The 23439-nt window shown below is 44.6% G+C and overlaps 1 protein-coding gene across 2 annotated transcripts in view; it reads right to left on the minus strand.

Annotated features, from left to right (window-relative positions):
* Nucleotides 1-23439, minus strand: part of ak8 (adenylate kinase 8) — a 66492-nt gene that overhangs the window by 18957 nt on the left and 24096 nt on the right. For both annotated transcript variants that reach the window (XM_021606700.3, XM_021606701.3), the window contains 3 exons: nucleotides 20518-20599; nucleotides 20316-20387; nucleotides 16297-16497 (listed from right to left, as the gene is read on the minus strand). In XM_021606700.3, coding sequence (XP_021462375.3) covers nucleotides 16297-16497; nucleotides 20316-20387; nucleotides 20518-20599 — 355 coding nt within the window. The remainder of the gene's footprint in view (nucleotides 1-16296; nucleotides 16498-20315; nucleotides 20388-20517; nucleotides 20600-23439) is intronic.

Here is a 23439-nt window from a genome sequence, read left to right on the forward strand (position 1 = left end):
AAAATGGAAGAAGTTCAAGATGACGGTCAATCACCCTCGGTCTGGGGCTCCATGCAAGATCTCACCTCGTGGGGCATCAATGATCATGAGAAAGGTGAGGGATCAGCCCAGAACTACACGGCAGGACCTGGTCAATGACCTGAAGAGAGCTGGGACCACAGTCTCAAAGAAAACCATTAGTAACACACTACGCCGTCATGGATTAAAATCCTGCAGCGCACGCAAGGTCCCCCTGCTCAAGCCAGCGCATGACCAGGCCCGTCTGAAGTTTGCCAATGACCCTCTGGATGATCCAGAGGAGGAATGGGAGAAGGTCATGTGGTCTGATGAGACAAAAAATAGAGCTTTTTGGTCTAAACTCCACTCGCTGTGTTTGGAGGAAGAAGAAGGATGAGTACAACCCCCAAAACACCATCCCAACCATAAAGCATGGAGGTGGAAACATCATTATTTGGGGATGCTTTTCTGCAAAGGGGACAGGACGACTGCACCGTATTGAGGGGAGGATGGATGGGGACATGTATCACGAGATCTTGGCCAACAACCTCCTTCCCTCAGTAAGAGCATTGAAGATGGGTCGTGGCTGGGTCTTCCAGCATGACAACGTCTCGAAACACACAGCCAGGGCAACTAAGGAGTGGCTCCGTAAGAAGCATCTCAAGGACCTGGAGTGGCCTAGCCAGTCTCCAGACCTGAACCCAATAGAAAATCTTTGGAGGGAGCTGAAAGTCTGTATTGCCCAGCGACAGCCCCGAAACCTGAAGGATCTGGAGAAGGTCTGTATGGAGGAGTGGGCCAAAATCCCTGCTGCAGTGTGTGCAAACCTGGTCAAGAACTACAGGAAACGTATGATCTCTGTAATTGCAAACAAAGGTTTCTGTACCAAATATTAGGTTCTGCTTTTCTGATGTATCAAATACTTATGTCATGCAATAAAATGCAAATTAATTACTTAAAAATCATACAATCTGATTTTCTGGATTTTTGTTTTAGATTCTGTCTCTCACAGTTGAAGTGTACCTATGAAAAAAATTACAGACCTCTACATGATTTGTAAGTAGGATACAAATAACTAAATATCTTGTGCTTAACAATAACTCTGTTAGCTTACTAGCACTGTCATGTATAATAAGCCAGCTATTAACATGCAGAGGTATCCCAGCGCATTGGGGCTGGCTGGGGATTGTTTAAAGCCCTATTCTCTCCCATGGAGTAATAAAGAGCGAGCCAGCGGGCTAATCTGATTTTAAAGGAGGTGATCAATAAATTGAGTCTCTCTCTCTAACGCTCGCTCCCTCCCTCCCTTCCTCCCCTGGTTCCAGGGGAGTATTTGTTTGAAGTGTGACACTCAAGAGGAAGCGAACAGCTGTTTACATTTGGGTCGAACCACAACAATACTGTTCGTCAATATGATAGGCCTTGCGTTTAACACACTGCAATTAACAACAAGCTAATTGGAACGAATCACTCTAAGCCTCTAATATGCAAAAAAATATATATACTACATAGTGCACTCACGTCTGTAGACATGAAATGCTTTGAAAGGTTGGTCATGGCTCACATCAACACCAAAATCCTAGAAACCCTAGACCCATTCCAATTTGCATACCGCCCCCAACAGATGATGCAATCTCTATTGCACTCAACACTGCCCTTTCCCACCTCTTTGACTACAGCTCAGCGTTCAACACCAGTGCCCTCAAAGCTCATCAATAAGCTAAGGACCCCGATACTAAACACCTCCCTCTGCAAACTGGATCCTAGACTTCCTGATGGGCCGCCCCCAGGTGGTGAGGGTAGGAAACAACACATCCACCACGCTGATCCTCAACACAGGGGCGCGTGCTCAGTCCCCTCCTGTACTCCCTATTCACTCATGACTGCATGGCCAGGCACCACTCCAACACCATCATCAAGTTTGCCGATGACACAACGACGAGACAGCATATCAGAGACCTGGCCGTGTGGTGCCAGGACAACAACCTCTCCCTCAACGTGATCAAGACAAAGGAGATGATTGTGGACTACAAGAAAAAGAGGATCGAGCACGCCCCCATTCTCATTGATGGGGCTGTAGTGGAACAGGTTGAAGGCTTCGAGTTCCTTGGTGTCAACATCATCAACAAACTATCATGGTCCAAACACACTAAGACAGTCATGAAGAGGGCACGACAAAGCCGATTCCTCCTCAGGAGACAGAAAAGATTTGGGTCCTCAGATCCTCAAAAGGTTCTACAGCTGCACCATCGAGAGCGTCACTGCCTGGTATGGCAACTGCTCTGCCTCCGACCGCAAGGCACTACAGAGGGTAGCGCGTACGGCCCAGTACTTCACTGGGGCCAAGCTTCCTGTCATCCAGGACCTATATAATCAGGTAGTGTCAGAGGAAAGACCTAAACATTGTCAAAGACTCCAGCCACCCTAGTCATAGATTGTTCTCTCTGCTACCGCACGGCAAGCCGGAGCGCCAAGTCTAGGTCCAAAAGGCTTCTTAACAGCTTCTTCCCCCAAGCCATAAGACTTCTGAACAGCTAATCAAAGGGTTACCCAAACCCCTCTTTTATGCTGCTGCTACTCTCTGTTTATAATCTATGCAGAGTCACTTTAACTCTACTTACATGTACATATTACCTCAACTAACTGGTGTCCCCGCACATTGACTCTGTACCGGTACCCTCTGTATATAGCCTCGCTTGTTATTTTACTGCAGCTGTTTAATTATTTGTTACTTTTATTTTCTATTTTTGTTCTTAACTTGTTAAAGCATTGTGGGTTAAGGGCTTGTAAGTAAGCATTTCACTGTAAGGTCTACCTGTTGTATTCGGTGCATGTGACAAATGCAATTTGATTTGACTTATGACAAGCGTACATAGGGCAAACATCATATTTTCGTATGGCTAAGGCAGAGGGAGCCAGTCAGATCATAATAAAGGACGCATCTTAATTAGCGCAATAATCAATATTCAAAGAAACAGTTTTAGCACATTTGGTATTTCAACGACAGCATATGAATACTTAATCGCAAAGACATTTTCTAAACATTTCTATGCCCTCAGTTTAACTTGAGCAAATAAGAAGTTGATTAATTATAAATGGTGCCATTACAGAAACCTTTCATTTACTTATCAAGCTGAAAACACAGCCCGGGAGAGTAAACACACATAGCCTCCTCTAAATCTCTATCTGCAATCATAGACCTGGACTGCGTCCCAAATTGCACCCTATTCCCGTTATAGTGTACTACTTGGGCTCTGATCAAAGGGAATAGGGTGCCATTTAGGACGCAGACCTGCTTCTAAATCAGAGAGGATCTGGGGAAAGACAGCATACATGGCTGATTCTGGCACTGAGGGAGGATTGTTGGTAACTAATACCACAGGATGGAGAGGCTGAGTCGAGACCTAAAAAAAAAGATCACGTGTGTAATTCTTACACAGGATCAAAATGTTGCTGTTTTAAAGCTACAATCCTTAATTGAAACAATAACAAAGCAGCACCCTACCTCAGTTTTGGTAAAAAGCTGAGAGATGGGCCTGCAGAAATGTAACACCTCTCAGATTCATAGACAGAGGTGTGGATTCAAGGACTGACCATCCATAAAATTATAGTTTTAAATATGTTTTGAGGCTATACAGTGTTTGATTACATTGTTTATAAATATTGGAATCAAACAAGCTTATATTTTGGGTTCTGATGGGGTACGACAGTTGAACTAAACCTCATGAGCCATTTAGAAGTTATATTCTTCAGGAAGCAATGGGTATACAGTACCAGTCAAAAGTTTGGACACACCTACTCATTCCAGGTTTTTTAAATGTTTTTAAAATTATTTTCTACATTGTAGAATAATAGTGAAGACATCAAAACTATGAAATAGACATGTGGAATCATGTAGTAACTAGGGTTGAAAAGGGTCGGAAACTTTCCGGTAAATTTACAACATTTTTCAGGGAATCTTCTGGGAATTTGGCTTAAATTCATCAAAAAAGTTAGCTTATAACAGTGAACCTTTGTTTGTGGGATATACATAAGGCAATTCTAGGTCGTGGGGCATATTTTGGTTAAACTATCCAATGGAATTGCAACCCTCTGCATGCACATGCATTCTTCCATCACATGTACAGCTGATTCTCAAGATCTTGCACACTAATGAGATGCTATTGAGCCCACACTACTACACTGTCTGAGCCAAGGACTACATGCTTTCTGGTAAGTTTTGATAACAATACTGGGTGGGGTGAATATATTTTATATGACATACATAATTTTTTTGTTAACTAGTAGATAGTAGCCTACAGCAAAGTGTGTTAAAATAATTTCTAACTTGTTAACAATTTCTGCTAGTTATTTTTGCTACCATGTGGGTTTTAGCTTGCTTGAGCCTGCTAACTGAGGAGTGTTAATTCACCTGTTTCCATAAATGTTTAATTTTAAAACATTTATCTCACAAAGGAGTTGTTTAATCTGACTGCTTAACTATTTATCTGTAAATGGAATTGTATTCGTTTTTTTTGCTACAATTTCTTTTCTAATCTTTACAGGAAATTGCCACGGACACTATCTGATGTGTGGAGACATTTCAGTACAGCTAAGCTGTGTACATTTGCAAATACTGTCCCAAATCATATGTGAAGAATGCAACAAAGATGCAGAATCATCTGGCCAAGTGCATAAAGTTCCCTCAGTGCTCAGAACAAGCAACCTCTACTTCTATTCAAGGTGAAAATGATGAATCAGACACCTTATCGATAGCAACAACTCATGGTCCTCCTGGAATCAGAAGTGTTTTGACTTAATGGAGGAACGTAGTCAGAGAAATGCTGATGAATGTTTTGCTCGAGCTGTGTATGCAACTGGTTCACCAATACACCATGTGTATTGAAAAATATTTCTGAATGATGCCCATCATACACCACTCCAACCAGACATGCTTTATCTACTCATATGCTGGATGCAGAGTTCATCAAAATCAAATCTATTTTATTTGTCACATACACATGGTTAGCAGATGTTAATGTGAGTGTAGCGAAATGCTTGTGCTTCTAGTTCCGACAATGCAGTAATAACCAACAAGTAATCTAACTAACAATTTCAAAACTACTACCTTATAGACACAAGTGTAAGGGGATAAAGAATATGTACATAAAGATATATGAATGAGTGATGGTTCAGAGCGGCATAGGCAAGATGCAGTAGATGGTATCGAGTACAGTATATACATATGAGATGAGTATGTAAACAAAGTGGCATAGTTAAAGTGGCTAGTGATACATGTATTACATAAAGATGCAGTAGATGATATAGAGTACAGTATATACGTATACATATGAGATGAATAATGTAGGGTATGTAAACATTATATTAGGTAGCATTGTTTAAAGTGGCTAGTGATATATTTTACATCATTTCCCATCAATTCCCATTATTAAAGTGGCTGGAGTTGAGTCAGTGTGTTGGCAGCAGCCACTCAATGTTAGTGGTGGCTGTTTAACAGTCTGATGGCCTTGAGATAGAAGCCGTTTTTCAGTCTCTCGGTCCCAGCTTTGATGCACCTGTACTGACCTCGCCTTCTGGATGATAGCGTGGTGAACCAGGCGTTGATACAGCCCGACAGGATGCTCTCGATTGTGCATCTGTAGAAGTTTGTGAGTGCTTTTGGTGACAAGCCGAATTTATTCAGCCTCCTGAGGTTGAAGAGGCGCTGCTGCGCCTTCTTCACGATGCTGTCTGTGTGGGTGGACCAATTCAGTTTGTCTGTGATGTGTACGCCGAGGAACTTAAAACTTACTACCCTCTCCACTACTGTTCCATCGATGTGGATAGGGGGGTGTTCCCTCTGCTGTTTCCTGAAGTCCACAATCATCTCCTTAGTTTTGTTGACGTTGAGTGTGAGGTTATTTTCCTGACACCACACTCCGAGGGCCCTCACCTCCTCCCTGTAGGCCGTCTCGTCGTTGTTGGTAATCAAGCCTACCACTGTTGTGTCGTCCGCAAACTTGATGATTGAGTTGGAGGCGTGCGTGGCCACACAGTCATGGGTGAACAGGGAGTATAGGAGAGGGCTCAGAACGCACCCTTGTGGGGCCGCAGTGTTGAGGATCAGCGGGGTGGAGATGTTGCCTACCCTCACCACCTGGGGGCGGCCCGTCAGGAAGTCCAGTACCCAGTTGCACAGGGCGGGGTCGAGACCCAGGGTCTCGAGCTTGATGACGAGCTTGGAGGGCACTATGGTGTTAAATGCCGAACTGTAGTCGATGAACAGCATTCTCACATAGGTATTCCTCTTGTCCAGATGGGTTAGGGCAGTGTGCAGTGTGGTTGAGATTACATCGTCTGTGGACCTATTTGGGCGGTAAGCAAATTGGAGTGGGTCTAGGGTGTCAGGTAGGGTGGAGGTGATATGGTCCTTGACTAGTCTCTCAAAGCACTTCATGATGACGGAAGTGAGTGCTACGGGGCGGTAGTCGTTTAGCTCAGTTACCTTAGCTTTCTTGGGAACAGGAACAATGGTGGCCCTCTTGAAGCATGTGGGAACAGCACTGGGATAGGGATTGATTGAATATGTCCGTAAACACACCAGCCAGCTGGTCTGTGCATGCTCTGAGGGCGCGGCTGGGGATGCCGTCTGGGCCTGCAGCCTTGCGAGGGTTAACACGTTTAAATGTTTTCCTCACGTCGGCTGCAGTGAAGGAGAGTCCGCATGTTTTGGTTGCAGGCCGTGTCAGTGGCACTGTATTGTCCTCAAAGCGTGCAAAAAAGTTATTTAGTCTGCCTGGGAGCAAGACATCCTGGTCCGTGACGGGGCTGGTTTTCTCTTTGTAATCCGTGATTGACTGTAGACCCTGCCACATACCTCTTGTGTCTGAGCCGTTGAATTGAGATTCTACTTTGTCTCTATACTGACGCTTAGCTTGTTTGATTGCCTTGCGGAGGGAATAGCTACACTGTTTGTATTCGGTCATGTTTCCGGTCACCTTGCCCTGATTAAAAGCAGTGGTTTGCGCTTTCAGTTTCACGTGAATGCTGCCATCAATCCACGGTTTCTGGTTTGGGAATGTTTTAATCGTTGCTATGGGAACGACATCTTCAACGCACGTTCTAATGAACTCGCTCACCGAATCAGCGTATTCGTCAATGTTGTTGTTTGATGCAATACGAAACATATCCCAGTCCACGTGATGGAAGCAGTCTTGGAGTGTGGAATCAGATTGGTCGGACCAGCGTTGAACAGACCTCAGCGCGGGAGCTTCTTGTTTTAGTTTCTGTCTGTAGGCAGGGATCAACAAAATGGAGTCGTGGTCAGCTTTTCTGAAAGGAGAGCGGGGCAGGGCCTTATATGCGTCGCGGATGTTAGAATAGCAATGATCCAAGTTTTTTTCAGCCCTGGTTGCGCAATCGATATGCTGATACAATTACTTGTTTTCAGATTAGCCTTGTTAAAATTAGATTAGCCTTGTTAAAATCCCCAGCTACAATGAATGCAGCCACAGGATATATGGAATCCAGTTTGCAAAGAGTCAAATAAAGTTCGTTCAGAGCCATCGATGTGTCTGCTTGGGGGGGAATATATACGGCTGTGATTATAATCGAAGAGAATTCCCTTGGTAGATAATGCGGTCGACATTTGATTGTGAGGAATTCTAAATCAGGTGAACAGAAGGACTTGAGTTCCTGTATGTTGTTGTGGCCACACCACGTCATCTTAGTTCAAGTGAAGGTCTAGCAAATCATAGAAAAAGCAGACTGTATTGCAATCATCTCTGATGGGTGGTTGAATGTGCGTAGGCAAGGAATAATTAATTACAGAAGGTATTTGCACTGGTGACAGACAATGCTGTGAACATGAAGGCTGCTTGGTCTAAAGTGGAGGAGTCCTACCTCACATCACACCCATTGGCTGTGCTGCTCATGCATTGAATCTGCTCCTCAAGGACATCATGGCAATGAAAACAATGGTTACACTCTACAAGAGAGCCAAGGAAATGGTTAGGTAAGTGAAGGGTCATCAAGTTATAGCGGCAATCTACCTCACCAAGCAAAGTGAGAAGAATATGAACACCACATTGAAGCTGCCCAGCAACATCCATTTGGGTCTCCTGGAGGGGAAGGAGTCTCTCCAAGAAATGGCCATATCACAGTCTGCCAATGTGGACAGTCCCATCAAGGGGATCCTCCTGGATGATGTATTTTGGGAGAGAGTGGTAAGCAGCCTGAAACTCCTGAAACCTACAGCAGTAGCCATTGCATGGATTGAGGGAGACAATGCCATAGTGTCTGTTGTTCAGACTCTGCTTGCAGATGTAAGATAATAAATCCGTACTGCCCTGCCCACTTCACTGTTGCTCCAAGCAGAGGAAACTGCAGTTCTGAAATACATCAAAAAGCGTGAAGACTTCTGCTTGAAGCCCATACACGCTGCAGCATTCATGTTGGACCCGAAGTATGCTGGCAAGAGCATCCTGTCTGGTGCAGAGATCAACAAGGCCTATGGTGTCATCTCCACCTTGGCCTGGATGAGGGCATGGTTCTTGGCAGTCTGGAGAAATACACTTCCAAGCAAGGGCTTTGGGATGGAGATGCAACATGGCAGTCGTGCCAACATATCTCATCAGCCACTCGGTGGAAGGGACTTCATGGATCTGAGGCTCTTTCCCCTGTTGCCTCCATCATCCTCTAAATCCCACCAACATCAGCCGCCTCAGAGAGTAACTGGTCCTTGTTTGGGAACACACACACCAATGCACGCAACAGGCTGACCAATACAATAGTTGAGAAATTGGTGGCCATCTGAGCAAATTTGAGGCTTTTTAAGCCTGGGAATGAGCCATCCTCAACAAGTTTGGAAAGTGACAGTGACGATGAGGCCTTAGAGTCTGATGTTCAAGAGGTGGACAATGAGGAGGTCCAGGGAGAAGATATGGAAGCCTGAGACAAAGGCAAACAAAGCTTTAGTTTCTACACTATCAAATGAAAACATTTTTGGAAGATGTGATGGATCATTGGGGATCATTCAATATTCCCTTTCTTTTGTTGTTCAGTGAAATCATCCCATGTGAAGAGTCAATTCATTTAATTAAAGATAAATTCGTAACAATTTTTTACATGTTTATTTCTATTGGAAGGATTTAATAATTTGTAATTATGTCTACTTATGATAAGATTTATGTTTCTGTCTCCATATGATAAATATATTCAATGCAAAAAAAATCTAGATTTAAATGGTATTACTATTACATTTGCAAATATTTCCGTTAATTCCCATATATTCCCGTTAATCCCCACAGAAAGCTTCCACCTCTGAATATTCCCCAAAATGTGCAACCCAGTAGTAACACAAAAATTGCTAAACACCTCAAAATATATTTTATATTTGAGATTCTTCAAAGTAGCTACCCTTTGCCTTGATGACAGCTTTATACAATCTTGGCATCTCTCAACCACTAATATACAGTGCCTTGTGAAAGTATTCGGCCCCCTTGAAATTTGCGACCTTTTGCCACATTTCAGGCTTCAAACATAAAGATATGAAACTGTATTTTTTTGTGAAGAATCAACAACAAGTGGGATACAATCATGAAGTGGAACGACATTTATTGGATATTTCAAACTTTTTTAACAAATCAAACACTGAAAAATTGGGCGTGCAAAATTCTTCAGCCCCCTTAAGTTAATACTTTGTAGCGCCACCTTTTGCTGCGATTACAGCTGTAAGTCGCTTGGGGTATGTCTCTATCAGTTTTGCACATCGAGAGACTGACATTTTTTCCCATTCCTCCTTGCAAAACAGCTCGAGCTCAGTGAGGTTGGATGGAGAGCATTTGTGAACAGCAGTTTTCAGTTCTTTCCACAGATTCTCGATTGGATTCAGGTCTGGACTTTGACTTGGCCATTCTAACACCTGGATATGTTTATTTTTGAACCATTCCATTGTAGATTTTGCTTTATGTTTTGGATCATTGTCTTGTTGGAAGACAAATCTCCGTCCCAGTCTCAGGTCTTTTGCAGACTCCATCAGGTTCTTCCAGAATGGTCCTGTATTTGGCTCCATCCATCTTCCCATCAATTTTAACCATCTTCCCTGTCCCTGCTGAAGAAAAGCAGGCCCAAACCATGATGCTGCCACCACCATGTTTGACAGTGGGGATGGTGTGTTCAGGGTGATGAGCTGTGTTGCTTTTACGCCAAACATAACGTTTTGCATTGTTGCCAAAAAGTTCAATTTTGGTTTCATCTGACCAGAGCACCTTCTTCCACATGTTTGATGTGTCTCCCAGGTGGCTTGTGGCAAACTTTAAACTACAATTTTTATGGATATCTTTAAGAAATGGCTTTCTTCTTGCCACTCTTCCATAAAGGCCAGATTTGTGCAATATACGACTGATTGTTGTCCTATGGACAGAGTCTCCCACCTCAGCTGTAGATCTCTGCAGTTCATCCAGAGTGATCATGGGCCTCTTGGCTGCATCTCTGATCAGTCTTCTCCTTGTATGAGCTGAAAGTTTAGAGGGACGGCCAGGTCTTGGTAGATTTGCAGTGGTCTGATACTCCTTCCATTTCAATATTATCGCTTGCACAGTGCTCTTTGGGATGTTTAAAGCTTGGGAAATATTTTTGTATCCAAATCCGGCTTTAAACTTCTTCACAACAGTATCTCGGACCTGCCTGGTGTGTTCCTTGTTCTTCATGATGCTCTCTGCGCTTTTAACGGACCTCTGAGACTATCACAGTGCAGGTGCATTTATACGGAGACTTGATTGCACACAGGTGGATTGTATTTATCATCATTAGTCATTTAGGTCAACATTGGATCATTCAGAGATCCTCACTGAACTTCTGGAGAGAGTTTGCTGCACTGAAAGTAAAGGGGCTGAATAATTTTGCACGCCCAATTTTTCAGTTTTTGATTTGTTAAAAAAGTTTGAAATATCCAATAAATGTCGTTCCACTTCATGATTGTGTCCCACTTGTTGTTGATTCTTCACAAAAAAATACAGTTTTATATCTTTATGTTTGAAGCCTGAAATGTGGCAAAAGGTCGCAAAGTTCAAGGGGGCCGAATACTTTCGTAAGGCACTGTATGTGTCACGTCTACTCCGGCTCCTCCGCTATTCTCGACTACGAGCGCCTACGTTACAATACATCCAAAAATGGATGTAGAAATGGTTGAATTGTAGTTGAAAGCAAATTTCCTGCTATTCTACACATTTTTGCCATGGGGCAGAGTGAAAATGTTCCAGTTTTAAAGCTAATACTCCTGAATGCATCATTTTTATTTGGGTCATTGTTACTTCTCCAAGATTATCTTATTTACAATTATATAGATCCATTATCTTTTTTACAGACGGCCCACCCAAGACTTTTCTCTGCAGAAAAAACTTTGTTACTATCTATCAGTTAGCTTTCTTTGTAAGATTCCAGACACTCCGATTGAAATATATACACTTTAGTAAAGCACAAGCCCAATTCACATCCGCCATGGTGCGCCTGCTTCTAGCCTTCTACCGTCACCACTGCCCTGCCTCACACAACAAACCTAAGGCGGCAGGTAGCCTAGTGGTTAGAGAGGTGAGCCAGCGGCTGGAGGATTGCCAGGTCAAATCCCGGGTCAGAGAGGAAAAAGCTGTTGAGAATTGAGCTGGCAAACGGAGGGTTGCTGGTATCAAATCCTAGATGACATTGCCTGCTTTTGTGCCCTTGAGCAAAGCACTTAACCCCCCACAACAGGCACCCAGTGTGGCAGACCCCCGTACCTCTCCAAAACCTGTATGTGTATCATTTGCAGGGGTTGGGCTAAAGTAATCTTAAGAGAGAAAATGACAGAACTATTTTGTCAAGTTGAGTGGTGTAATGTTCAGACAGGTAGTATTCAGATGGCTTTAATGGTGTGGCTGAAGGCTGCGACGACTGCTCCTCCTCCCCTTGCCTGTAGCTTAGCCTTAGGCAAACTCCCTGTCCATCAGCTGGGCTGACAGGGAGGGGAATCAAAACCTCCCCATGGGTCTGCTGCAGTGCAGTGCTGACATCCCTCCAGAAGGCGTGGCTGTGGAGGGGCAGCAGCCCACTAAGAGTGTGTCCTAAAATAGCACCCTATTACTGATATGGGCTCTGGCCAAAAGTATTCCACTATATAGGGAATAGGGTGCCATTTGGGACGCAGACTGAGAAGATATTGTGACGAGGCTTTGATGCTGTGCAACAAAGCCTCTGAGGCCTGTGATGGGAGAGACTGTCATCCATCGTCAATCACTGTCTCAGGTAGAGAGGGGCATCAAAGTCATTACTATATTGAACAAAAATATAAATGCAGCAATTTCAAAGATTTTACTGAGTTACAATTCACATGAGGAAATCAGTCAATTGAAATAAATGCATTAGCCCCTAAATCTATGGATTTCACACGACAGGGAATACAGATACCCCTCCAAAAATGGGCCTCACGACCTCGTCACAGTATTTTTGTGCATTCAAATTGCCATCGAGAAAATGCAATTGCTCATGAAACATGGGACCAACACTTTACATGTTGCATTTGTATTTTTGTTCAGTGTACTACTGTGGAATATGGAGACATGTCAGTCAGTGAGTATTTGCTTCTGGTTTAAAAAAGTGTCCCCTTTATGGCTGTGTCCTTCGTCCCAATAATAAATACACTCGTTCACTACTTCCCACAAACCTAAAAATATTGGATTGGTGAAGGCATGGGCTAGAGTTTCCACCATGTTTCTTACACCAGTAATTTCCTTGAAATGAAAGGAACAAGTGCACACTTGGGAGGAAGGACAGACAATTGGAAACATGTGGCATATGTTTGCGAATGAAAACAACACTTTGTTTGTTGTTGGAACCCTTAGAGTGGTGTTCTAATCTAAAGTCATACACCCCAGCTAGCACATAACGTTCTGAGAATCATGCATTTCTTAAAGCTTGGTGAGAGCGTGGTTGTCCTATGGTTATTTTGCATACAACCTTCTCACAACTTTCTGAGAATGGTGCAGGATAGTTGCTTGGCTTTGGAACATTCTCAGCACATTTATAGAACTTAACAAAAAAACATTATTTTCTTGGTATTTCATTACTTTAACATGTTTTTAGAAATTTTAGCAAATGTATTGAAAATGAAATACTTATTTAAATTTGATATTTTTGTATTTGCTATGACACTAAGTTGAGCTCAGGTGCATCCAATTTCCTTTGATACAACTTAATTGGAGTCCATCTGTGGCCAATTCAATTGTTTGGACATGATTTAGAAAGAAACATACTCATCTGACGAGGAGAAGCGAGAAGGATCGGAGGACTAATACGCAGCGTGGTAAGTGTTCGTAATTTTAATGGAAAAACTGAACACTACAAAACAACAACGTGACAACCGTGAAGCTAATGAACAATCGTGCTGACACAAACACTACACACAGACAATCACCCACAACGACAAAACAGGCTACCTAAATATGGTTCCCAATCAGAGACAACGACTAACACCTGCCTCTGATTGAGAACCATATCAGGCCAAACACAGAAACAGACAAACTAGACATACAACATATAATGCCCACTCAGATCACACCCTGACCAAACAAAACATATAAACATACAAAGCAAACTATGGTCAGGGCGTGACAGTACCCCCCCCCCCCCCCCCCCACCAAGGTGCGGTCTCCGGCCACAAAACCTGAACCTATAGGGGTGGGGTCTGGGTGGGCATCTGTCCGCGGTGGCGGCTCTGGCGCTGGACGTGGTCCCCACTCCACCATAGTCTTAATCCGCTTCTATGGCCTCCTAACTCCGGACTGAGGGGCAGCTCCGGACTGAGGGGCAGCTCCGGACTGAGGGGCAGCTCCGGACTGAGGGGCAGCTCCGGACTGAGGGGCAGCTCAGGACTGAGGGGCAGCTCCGGACTGATGGGGCAGCTCCGGACTGATGGGGCAGCTCCGGACTGAGGGGCAGCTCCGGACTGAATGGCAGCTCTGGCGGCTCCTGGCTGGCTGACTGCTCTGGCGGCTCCTGGCTGACTGGCGGCTCCTGGCTGACTGGCGGCTCTGGCGGCCCAGGACAGACTGGCGGCCCAGGACAGACTGGCGGCCCAGGACAGACTGGCGGCTCTGGCGGCCCAGGACAGACTGGCGGCTCTGGCGGCCCAGGACAGACTGGCGGCTCTGGCGGCTCTGGACAGACGGGCGGCTCTGGACAGACGGGCGGCTCTGGACAGACGGGCGGCTCTGGCGGCGCTGGACAGACTGGCGGCTCTGGACAGAAGGGAGCACCTGTAGGGAGGAAACAGAGAGACAGCCTGGTGCGTGGGGCTGCCACAGGACTTACCAGGCTGGGGAGACCTCCAGGAGGCTTGGTGTTAGGAGGAGGCACCTGAAGGACTGGGCTGTGGGGGAGCACTGGAACTCTGGTGCGCAGCCTTGGCACCACTCTCCCAGGCTGGATAACTACTCTAGCCCGGCCCTCCAGAGTGCAGGCACAGGTTGAACCGGGCTGTGGGTAAGCACTGGAGATCTAGTGCCTACTACGCGCACCTCTCCCTTAGGCTCCACTCCCACATTTGCCCAGCACGAGCGGAGTGCAGGCCTAGGAGGCACTGCACCCTCCCAGCGCCCCCGGAGACACAGCACGCAACGGCGTACCGGCGACCAGACACGCACCATACGCCCTGGCTGGATGCCCACAGTCGCATGACACTTTCGGGGGGCTGCCCTATAGCGCACTGGGCTATGGGCACGTACTGGCGACACCGTGCTCTTAACCGCATAACACGGTGCCTGACCAGTAACGCGCTGCTTATAATAAGCACGAGGAGTGAGCTCAGGTCTGCTACCTGGCTTAGCCACACTCCCCGTGTGCCTCCCCCCCAAAATAAATTTGGGGGCTGCCTCTCGTACCTGTCGCGCTGCCGTGCTGCCTCCTCATATCTCTGCTTTGGGGCGGCGATATTCCCCAGCCTGTGCCCAGGGTCCTTCTCCGTTTAAAATCTCCTCCCATGTCCAGGAGTCCTGAAATTTCGGCCGCTGCTGCTGCCGCTGTCCGTTACCACGCCGCTTGTTCCTTGGTGGGTGGGTGTCTTCGTCCTTCTCATCTGACGAGGAGAAGCGAGAAGGATCGGAGGACCAATACGCAGCGTGGTAAGTGTTCGTAATTTTAATGGAAAAACTGAACACTACAAAACAACAACGTGACAACCGTGAAGCTAATGAACAATCGTGCTGACACAAACACTACACATAGACAATAATCCACAACAACAAAACAGGCTATCTAAATATGGTTCCCAATCAGAGACAATTTGCAAATAAATTCATTAAAAATCCTTGATGAGAACCTGCTTGAGTGCAAACGACCAGTCCCAACAGGTCAATGACCCTTAGCATACAGCCAACGCAACGCTGGAATGGCTTCAGAACAAGAATGTAAAAGTCCTTGAGTGGCCCAACCATAATCACAGACTTGAATACCATTGAAAATCTGTGGAAAGAGTTGAAGATTGCGGTTCACCGCCACTCCCTATCTAACTTAATAGAGCTTGGGAAAATCTGCAAGAAAGAATGGGGGAAAATCCCTAAATCCAGATGTGCAAGATGACTCAAAGCTGTAAATGCCGCCAAATGTGTTTCTACAAAGTATTGACTCAGGGGTGTGAATACTTATGTAAATGAGATTTCTTTATTTCATTTTCAATAAATTTGCAAAAACATTTTTAACTTCGTCATTCCTCCGAAACACGACCAGTCAAGCTGCACTGCTTCTCGACACACTGCTCCCCCTTAGCCAGGAAGCCAGCCACACAAATGTGTCGGAGGAAACACTGTGCAACTGGCGACCGTGTCAGCGTGCATGCGCCCGGCCACAGGAGTCGCTAGAGCGCAATGGGACATGGACATCCTGGCCGGCCAAACCCGCCCCTAATCCGAACAACGCTGGGCCAATTGTGCGCCACCTCATGTGTCTCCCGGTCGCTGCTGGCTGCGACACAGCCTGTGTTGTGACGCATTTAGCACTGCGATGCAGTGCCTTAGACCGCCACTCGGGAGGCCCCCAACGCCACTCAGGAGGCCCCCAACCTATCATTTCTATTCTCAGAGTCTTAGTGAAACCTCCCAGGAAAACTTTCAAGGAACCAGAGTTAAACTTTCTCAGAACATCCCTTCAAACTAAAAATGTAAGTTCCCAGAATATTTAAAAAACATAGTTTTACCAGTATGGTTTCATTCCCACAACCAATGTGAATCTAAACACATACTTTCCCACAACTTCCAAGGAACCAAATGTGCTAGCTGGGAGTGGTCTTCTCACCTTGGTCAAATACGTCCACATGCGGTTGGTCGGCATCAATGCCCTTCAGGCAGTTGCGGTAGGTCTTACGCAGGGCGTGAACCTCGCGATGGTGCTGCATCAGCTGGGCGACAAGCTGCTCTTCTGACACGGCCTTCTGGCGCTCTAACCGCTGCACCACTTCCTTGTCCTCGGGCCAAATGAACGTGACGTGGTACACATCTACACAGGTAATACAGAGAAGATCAGGGTATGTATTCATCAAGTGTCTCAGAGTAAGAGTGCTGATCTAGTATCAGGTCTCTCTTATCCATGTAACTACATTTACTATGATCTGAAAGGCAAACTGATCCTAGCACTCCTACCCTGAGACACTTTATGAATACAGGCCCTGATGGCCCCATGACAGGGAGGGTGGGATCTATTTATCTCTTCTTGTTCATAGACTTCATGTTCTAGATATCTTCCCACTATAAAATATCCCCACAAAAAAATTAGAAAGGAAACACCAACATAAAGTGGATAATATACACTACCGTTCAAAAGTTTGGGGTCACTTAGACATTTCCTTGTTTTTGAAAGAAAGGCACATCTTTCTGTCCATTAAAATAACATCAAATTGATCAGAAATACAGTGTAGACATGGTTAATATTGTAAATGACTATTGACACTGGAAACGGCTGATTTTTAATGGAATATCTACATAGGCGTATAGAGGCCCATTATCAGCAACCAACCATTGGAATCCTGTGTTCCAATGGCACGTTGTGTTAGCAAATCCAAGTTTATCATTTTAAAAGGCTAATTGATCATTAGAAAATCCTTTTGCAATTATGTTAGCACAGCTGAAATCCGATGTGCTAATTAAAGAAGCAATACAACTGGCCTTCTTTAGACCAGTTGAGTATCTGAAGCATCAGCATTTGTGGGTTCAATTACAGGCTCAAAATGCCCAGAAACAAAAAAACTTTCTTCTGAAACTCATCAGTCTATTCTTGTTCTGAGAAATGAGTTGAGTTTTTTTTTAATTTAGTTTATTTAGTAAATATGTTTCAAACTCTATTTTCTTAAAACTGCATTGTTGGTTAAGGGCTTGTAAGTAAGCATTTCACGGTAAGGTATTGTAGTGTTCGGCACATGTGACAAAATGTGATTTGATGAATAGGGCGTTTGGCCACCACGAGCCAGAACAGCTTCAATGCACCTTGGTATAGATTCTACAAGTGCCTGGTACTCTATTGGAGGGACAAGACACCATTCTTCCAAGAGAAATTATATAATTTGGTGTTTTGTTGATGGTGGTGGGAAACGTTGTATGAGGTGGCCGCCCCAGAAACTCCCATAAGTGTTCAATTGGGTTGAGATCTGGCGACTGAGACGGCAATGGCATATGGTTTACATCATTTTCATGCTCATCAAACCATTAAGTGACCACTCCTGCCCTGTGGATGGGGGCATTGTCATCCTATGGGGGAAAAGCTATGGTAGCCAGAATAATGACCTGCCCAGCATTTTTATACATGACCCTAAGCACGATGGGATGTTAATTGCTTAAGTAACTCAGGAACCACACCTGTGTGGAAGCACCTGCTTTCAATACACTTTGTATTCCTCATTTACTCAAGTGTTGCCATTATTTTGGCAGTTACCTGTATATCCTCATTGTATATCAGCCTGTACTCCAGAGTTCTATGTTTACTGTATTTATGCATATTGACTTTGACAATTCACATTTTGGGTATCTGTAAATGTTCGAGGTGAATAAAGTAATTCTGATCATGTTTACACAGGTACCAATCATTTCGTCACGTTGACAAACAAATTCTGTATGAGTGAAAAATAAAACGTGGTAAGTATTTGGACAGCTTTGAAAAAAACAGAGCTCATTTGCACAATGCATGTAATTCTACTGACAAAGGCAAAATGAGACCTCGGCACAATGAAAACAGAGATGGCAATTATTTTGATTTAGTACATCCTCACCATAACAAACCAACCTATTGGGAGCTGAGGCTTTTGTTAATTATAGCACAGCTTTGCTATACTCTAAGGACCTGTTCTCCTGGAGAGCTATGGTGGGAATTCAAAGAAACCAAATCGTATTTGTCACATGCGCCGAACACAACAGGTGTAAACTTTACAGTGAAATGCTTACTTACAAGGCCAACAATTCAGTTCAATAATTCGATTTAAGAAAATATTTATTAAATAAACTAAAGTAAAAAATATAATTAAAAGTAACAAAATAACAATAACGAGGCTATACAGGGGATAACGGTACTGAGTCAATGTGCGGAGGTATAGGTTAGTCAAGGTAATTTGTACATGTAGGTAGGGGTAAAGTGACTATGCAAAGATAATAAACAGCGAGATGCAGCAGTGTAAAAACAATGTAAATAACCGGGTGGACATTTTAATAACTGTTCACCAGTCTTATGGCTTGGGGGTAGAAGCTGTTAAGGAGTCATTTGGACCTAAACTTAGTGCTCCAGTACCGCTTGCTGTGCGGTAGCAGAGATAAGTCTATGACTCGGGTGACTGGAGTCCTTTGAGAATTTTTTGGGCCTTCCTCTGTCACCACCTATTATATAAGTCCTGGATGTCAGAACTTTTTGAGGATCTGAGGACCCATGCCAAATCTTTTCAGTCTCCTGAGGGGGAAAAGTTGTTGTCGTGCCCTCTTCACAACTGTCTTGGTGTGTTTGGACCATGATGTGGACACCAAGGAACTTGAAGCTCTCAACCTACTCCACTGCAGCCTCGTCGCAGAGAAGGTGTGGAGGTGTGCTCGGTCCTCCTTTTCTTGTAGTCCACTATCAGCTCATTTGTCTTGCTCACATTGAGGGAGAGGTTGTTGTCCTGGGACCACACTGCCAGGTCTCTGACCTCTTCCCTTTAGGCTGTCTCATCGTTGTCAGTGATCAGGCCTATCACTGTTGTGTCATCAGCACACTTAAAGATGGTGTTGGAGTCATGCTTGGCCACACAGTTGTGGGTGAACAGGGAGTACAGGAGGACCTAAGCACGCACCCCTGAGGGGCTCCAGTGTTGAGGATGTGTTGTTGCCTACCCTTACCACCTGGGGGTCCAAGATCCAGTTGCAGAAGGAGGTGTTAGTCCCAGGGTCCTTAGCTTAGTGATGTGCTTTGTGGGCACTATGGTGTTGAACGCTGAGCTGTAGTCAATGAACAGCATTCTCACATAGGTGTTCCTTTTGTCCAGGTGGGAATGGGCAGTGTGGAGTGAGATTGAATCATCTGTGAATCTGTTGGTGCGGTATGCAAATTGGAGTGGGTCTAGGGTTTCTGGGATGATGGTGTTGATGTGAGCCATGACCAGCCTTTCAAAGCACATCATGGCTACCGACTTGAGTGCTACGGGGCGGTAGTCATTTAGGCAGGTTACCTTCGCTTTCTTGGGCACAGGGACTATGGTGGTCTGTTTGAAACATGTAGGTATTACAGACTCGGTCAGGATGAGGTTGAAAATGTCAGTGAAGACACTTGCCAGTTGGTCCTCGTATGTTCTGAGTACACATCCTGGTAATCCGTCTGGCCCTGCGGCCTTGTGAGTGTTGAGCTGTTTAAAGTCTTGCTCACATCGGCTACGGAGAGTGTGATCACACAGTCGTCTGGAACAGCTGGTGCCCTCATGCATGCTTTAGTGTCGCTTGCCTCAAAGCGGGCATAAAAGGCATTTAGCTCGTCTGGTCGGCTCGCGTCACTGGGCAGATCGCGGTAGTCCGTAATAGTTTGCAAGCCCTGCCACATCCAACGAGCATCAGAGCCGGTGTAGTAGGGTTCAATCTTAGTCCTGTATTGACGCTTTGCCACTTTAATGGTTTGTCTGAGGGCATAGCGGAATTTCTTATAAGCGTCCAGATTAATGTCCCGCTCCTTGAAAGCCAGGTTCAATATGGATGTGGGTTTGTGGTTATGATGTGAATTATAAAAAAGGAATGTCTCTCTGTATCACTTTCACCCCCCTCCCCTTGGTAGAATCGGGCACTGGAATACATCTCCAGGGTTCTTCATCTTACCTCCTGTGACAGGGTCTATTCTCTTGCCCTGACTCCGTTCAATCAGCACTGCATCGGGTGCCTCCAGCAACACTGACAGAGAACACACACAAACAGTTCCTTCAATACACACACACACACAAATGCACGCACGTACAAACACAAATGCAACATGGAAATAACCAAACATAAATGGATAACTGAGGTAAACTGAGGCACTAACCCACATGATTTGGGGCAACTCCAGCCTCCTGTAGGGACAGGGCCTCCTCTCGTGTCTGAGGTATCCCCTCCAACACCCAACCCTGAACACAGAACAAACACAAGCAATAAACAACGTGGCTCAAACTGGGGTCAAAAGACTAGAAGATTTCTCATATAGGACATGATGGGGCAGTTTCCTGAAGACAGATTAAGCCTAGTCCTGGACTAAAAAGCAAACTCAGTGGAGCCTCTACTTGAAACATTTTTTCCAGGACTAGGCTTAATCTGCGTCCAGGAAACAGCCGCCAGATGTATTATTTATCATATGATAGTATATGACACAATAATCCAAAAATCATTCTGGAGATGATCATTGCCTGATCGACAAGGTTAGCTCTGTGGGCCCAAACGACAGGGTTAGCTCTGTGCCCTGTGCTCAATAATTTGAAGAAATAGTAATTTATTTCTAAGTAAGTAATTCGATGTTTAAAAACATCTCTGCAATGGCATATGACCGTACACAGTAATATGATTACAATGCAATGCATTTCTACTCCACCCTATTTCTATTTAGTGGCCTATTTTTATATTCATCACTTCATTTAAACTGTCCCATTCTCTCATTGTAAATAGTTGGTTGTTTAAAGAAGTTAGACGCTGTCTCTTTATAATGCAGTTAAACCAAGTCCCTGACTGAGACCTTAAGAGACAATAACTCTATGAATAAATATCTGTACAAACAGAGAGAGGAAAACAATTGCCACTTCAAGTAGTGATTCAATAGGTGGGTTAAATTCCTAAACCTTGAAAATGTGGCTAATTATCCAGTTCCTATCCCCAATTTGCCATAAAAATAAACATAAGAAGAAAGAGGCAACATGCATATCATTCCTTGGCCACAAAAAAAACTCTAATAGCCTCCGAAATCCCAGGGCTTACAGCTCAATGGAGCTGGAAAATAAAGACGAGAAAAAGAAACCAGTTCTCTCAAGTGCTTGTTGGGGCCAAATTATTATTTCAATTAATAATCTTCAAATAAATATGTAACTATGGAAAACATTTATAGATCTCAGTATTATCAGAGAAGTTATGGGGTTTGTTGGCAAGTTTCCCTGGCCTGTTTGAAATCCGCATTTGTTTTCCTCTTTGATCTTTAACCACTAATCACCACTTCACCTAAATTACACACACACACGCGCACTTCTTCCTCCCACTTACTTTCCCATTAAACCTTTGATTGTCTCTGTGGCAGTGCTGTCCATGAGCTGATAATAGAAGTGGGAGTCCACTTCCATAACCATGAGCAGCATTTTGTAATTGGCTCCTTTGTACTACAATAAAATCACAATGAAAACCAAGACAAATTGGATATACACAGTAGTAGCCTCTTCACTTTAGTAAAATGATAGTGATGTCATGACTATGGGTGCATTTGTAAATTCACTCTGGAGTGCCAGAGTGCGCTCTGTGCATTTGTAAATGTTGTCAGATTGTCCATACATAAATTCTTAGCGTCTCGCTCTAGGTGCGTTCAGAGCGCACACTGGATGCTCTGGCCGAGGAGTAGGGTTGATCCAAGCATTCTGACCTCACAACGGCAGTCAAACACCCAAGCTAACTGGCTAAAGTTAGCTAGCTTGCTAGCTACTTCCAGACATAAATGAGAGAACACCTCACTTTGACCAATTTACTTGCCCTAGCAGAGCTGGTTAGGCTGTTTTCATGTTATCCAGAGCGTTGGTGACTAACTGAGCTGGCAACAATTTAATTACGCTTTTTTGCCGAGGTTTACTGACAACAGCCATATTCAATGGTGTGTTGAGCGTTCATAAAGTCATAATTTATTCTGCAAATTTTATGAATGCACCCTAAAAACGACTGGGTAAAGTGGTAACCACTGTACATGGTTGCAAATGAAAGTGTGTAGTTAGTAAGGTATAGAGAAGTAACGGAGCCCATACAAACAGCAATGAGGAATAGTGGAGAACAGGAAAGATGTCAATCTCCAGCCAGACCAGGCCAGTCCAGGCCAGCTCCTGGTAATACCCTTCTACCTCTCCACCACTCCCTCCCAGGGGAGACTAGGCCAGGGCTGTGGAAAGGCAGGGGGAGTCCCTCCCAGCCAGGCCCCAAAAGCTCAGGCCTGATTGAAATTCTAATGAGCTACGTCAAAACAACAACACCCCCAACTCCCTCTCCCCAGCACACTCCTCCGCCCTGCCTCCATCACTGGGGTCCCACACAGTGGCTCCCTCCATTCCGTTTCATCCCTACATCAAAAGGGCTCGGCGTTCATACAGAACCCCAGGACCACAACATCTGCAGTGGGGAGAAGGGAGGGGGGGATGTATCACAGGATGGACACGCATGAAGCAGATGTCACGGGGCGCTCAACAGCAGGCTGGGGGGGACAATGTGGGGGAGTGTAGGGGAGCAGTGCTCGACAAGCCGGAGAGAGACAGTGCACAAAATAGTCCATGGCCCTGTCGCGAAGGCTCGCTAACAAGGTCCTTTTGACAGTACAATCAGCCAATTAGTCACCCTGCTGCTAATCAGATAATCATTGTCTTGCACGGGACATGTCCACTAGGAGCTATGCTAGTTCCATTGTGCACTGGAGGCTTTGTATATCTATCTACTATAGGATAGCCATGTGGCACCAATTAAAAGGTACTTAGTGCAAAACTAGATACTACAGTGTGGTTATTACTGTAATTACCCTACAATGTTACACCAAATCAAAGCTCAATCTAAAAATGGATCTTGATTATTTGGCAATGGAAAATATCTAAAGCGCACCACATTTGATGAACCAACATTCAATGTTGAGGAAACGTTATAATTACTGTACTATATTTTACTAAAATAGATCATTTTAAGTACATTGGATCAAAACTTTACTTATTAATGGGCAATTCAATCTACACTATCAAAACAAAAA

The sequence above is a fragment of the Oncorhynchus mykiss genome, chromosome 6 (assembly GCF_057628025.1).
Source record: "Oncorhynchus mykiss isolate SJ-2025 chromosome 6, ASM5762802v1, whole genome shotgun sequence".
Taxonomy (NCBI): domain Eukaryota; kingdom Metazoa; phylum Chordata; class Actinopteri; order Salmoniformes; family Salmonidae; genus Oncorhynchus; species Oncorhynchus mykiss.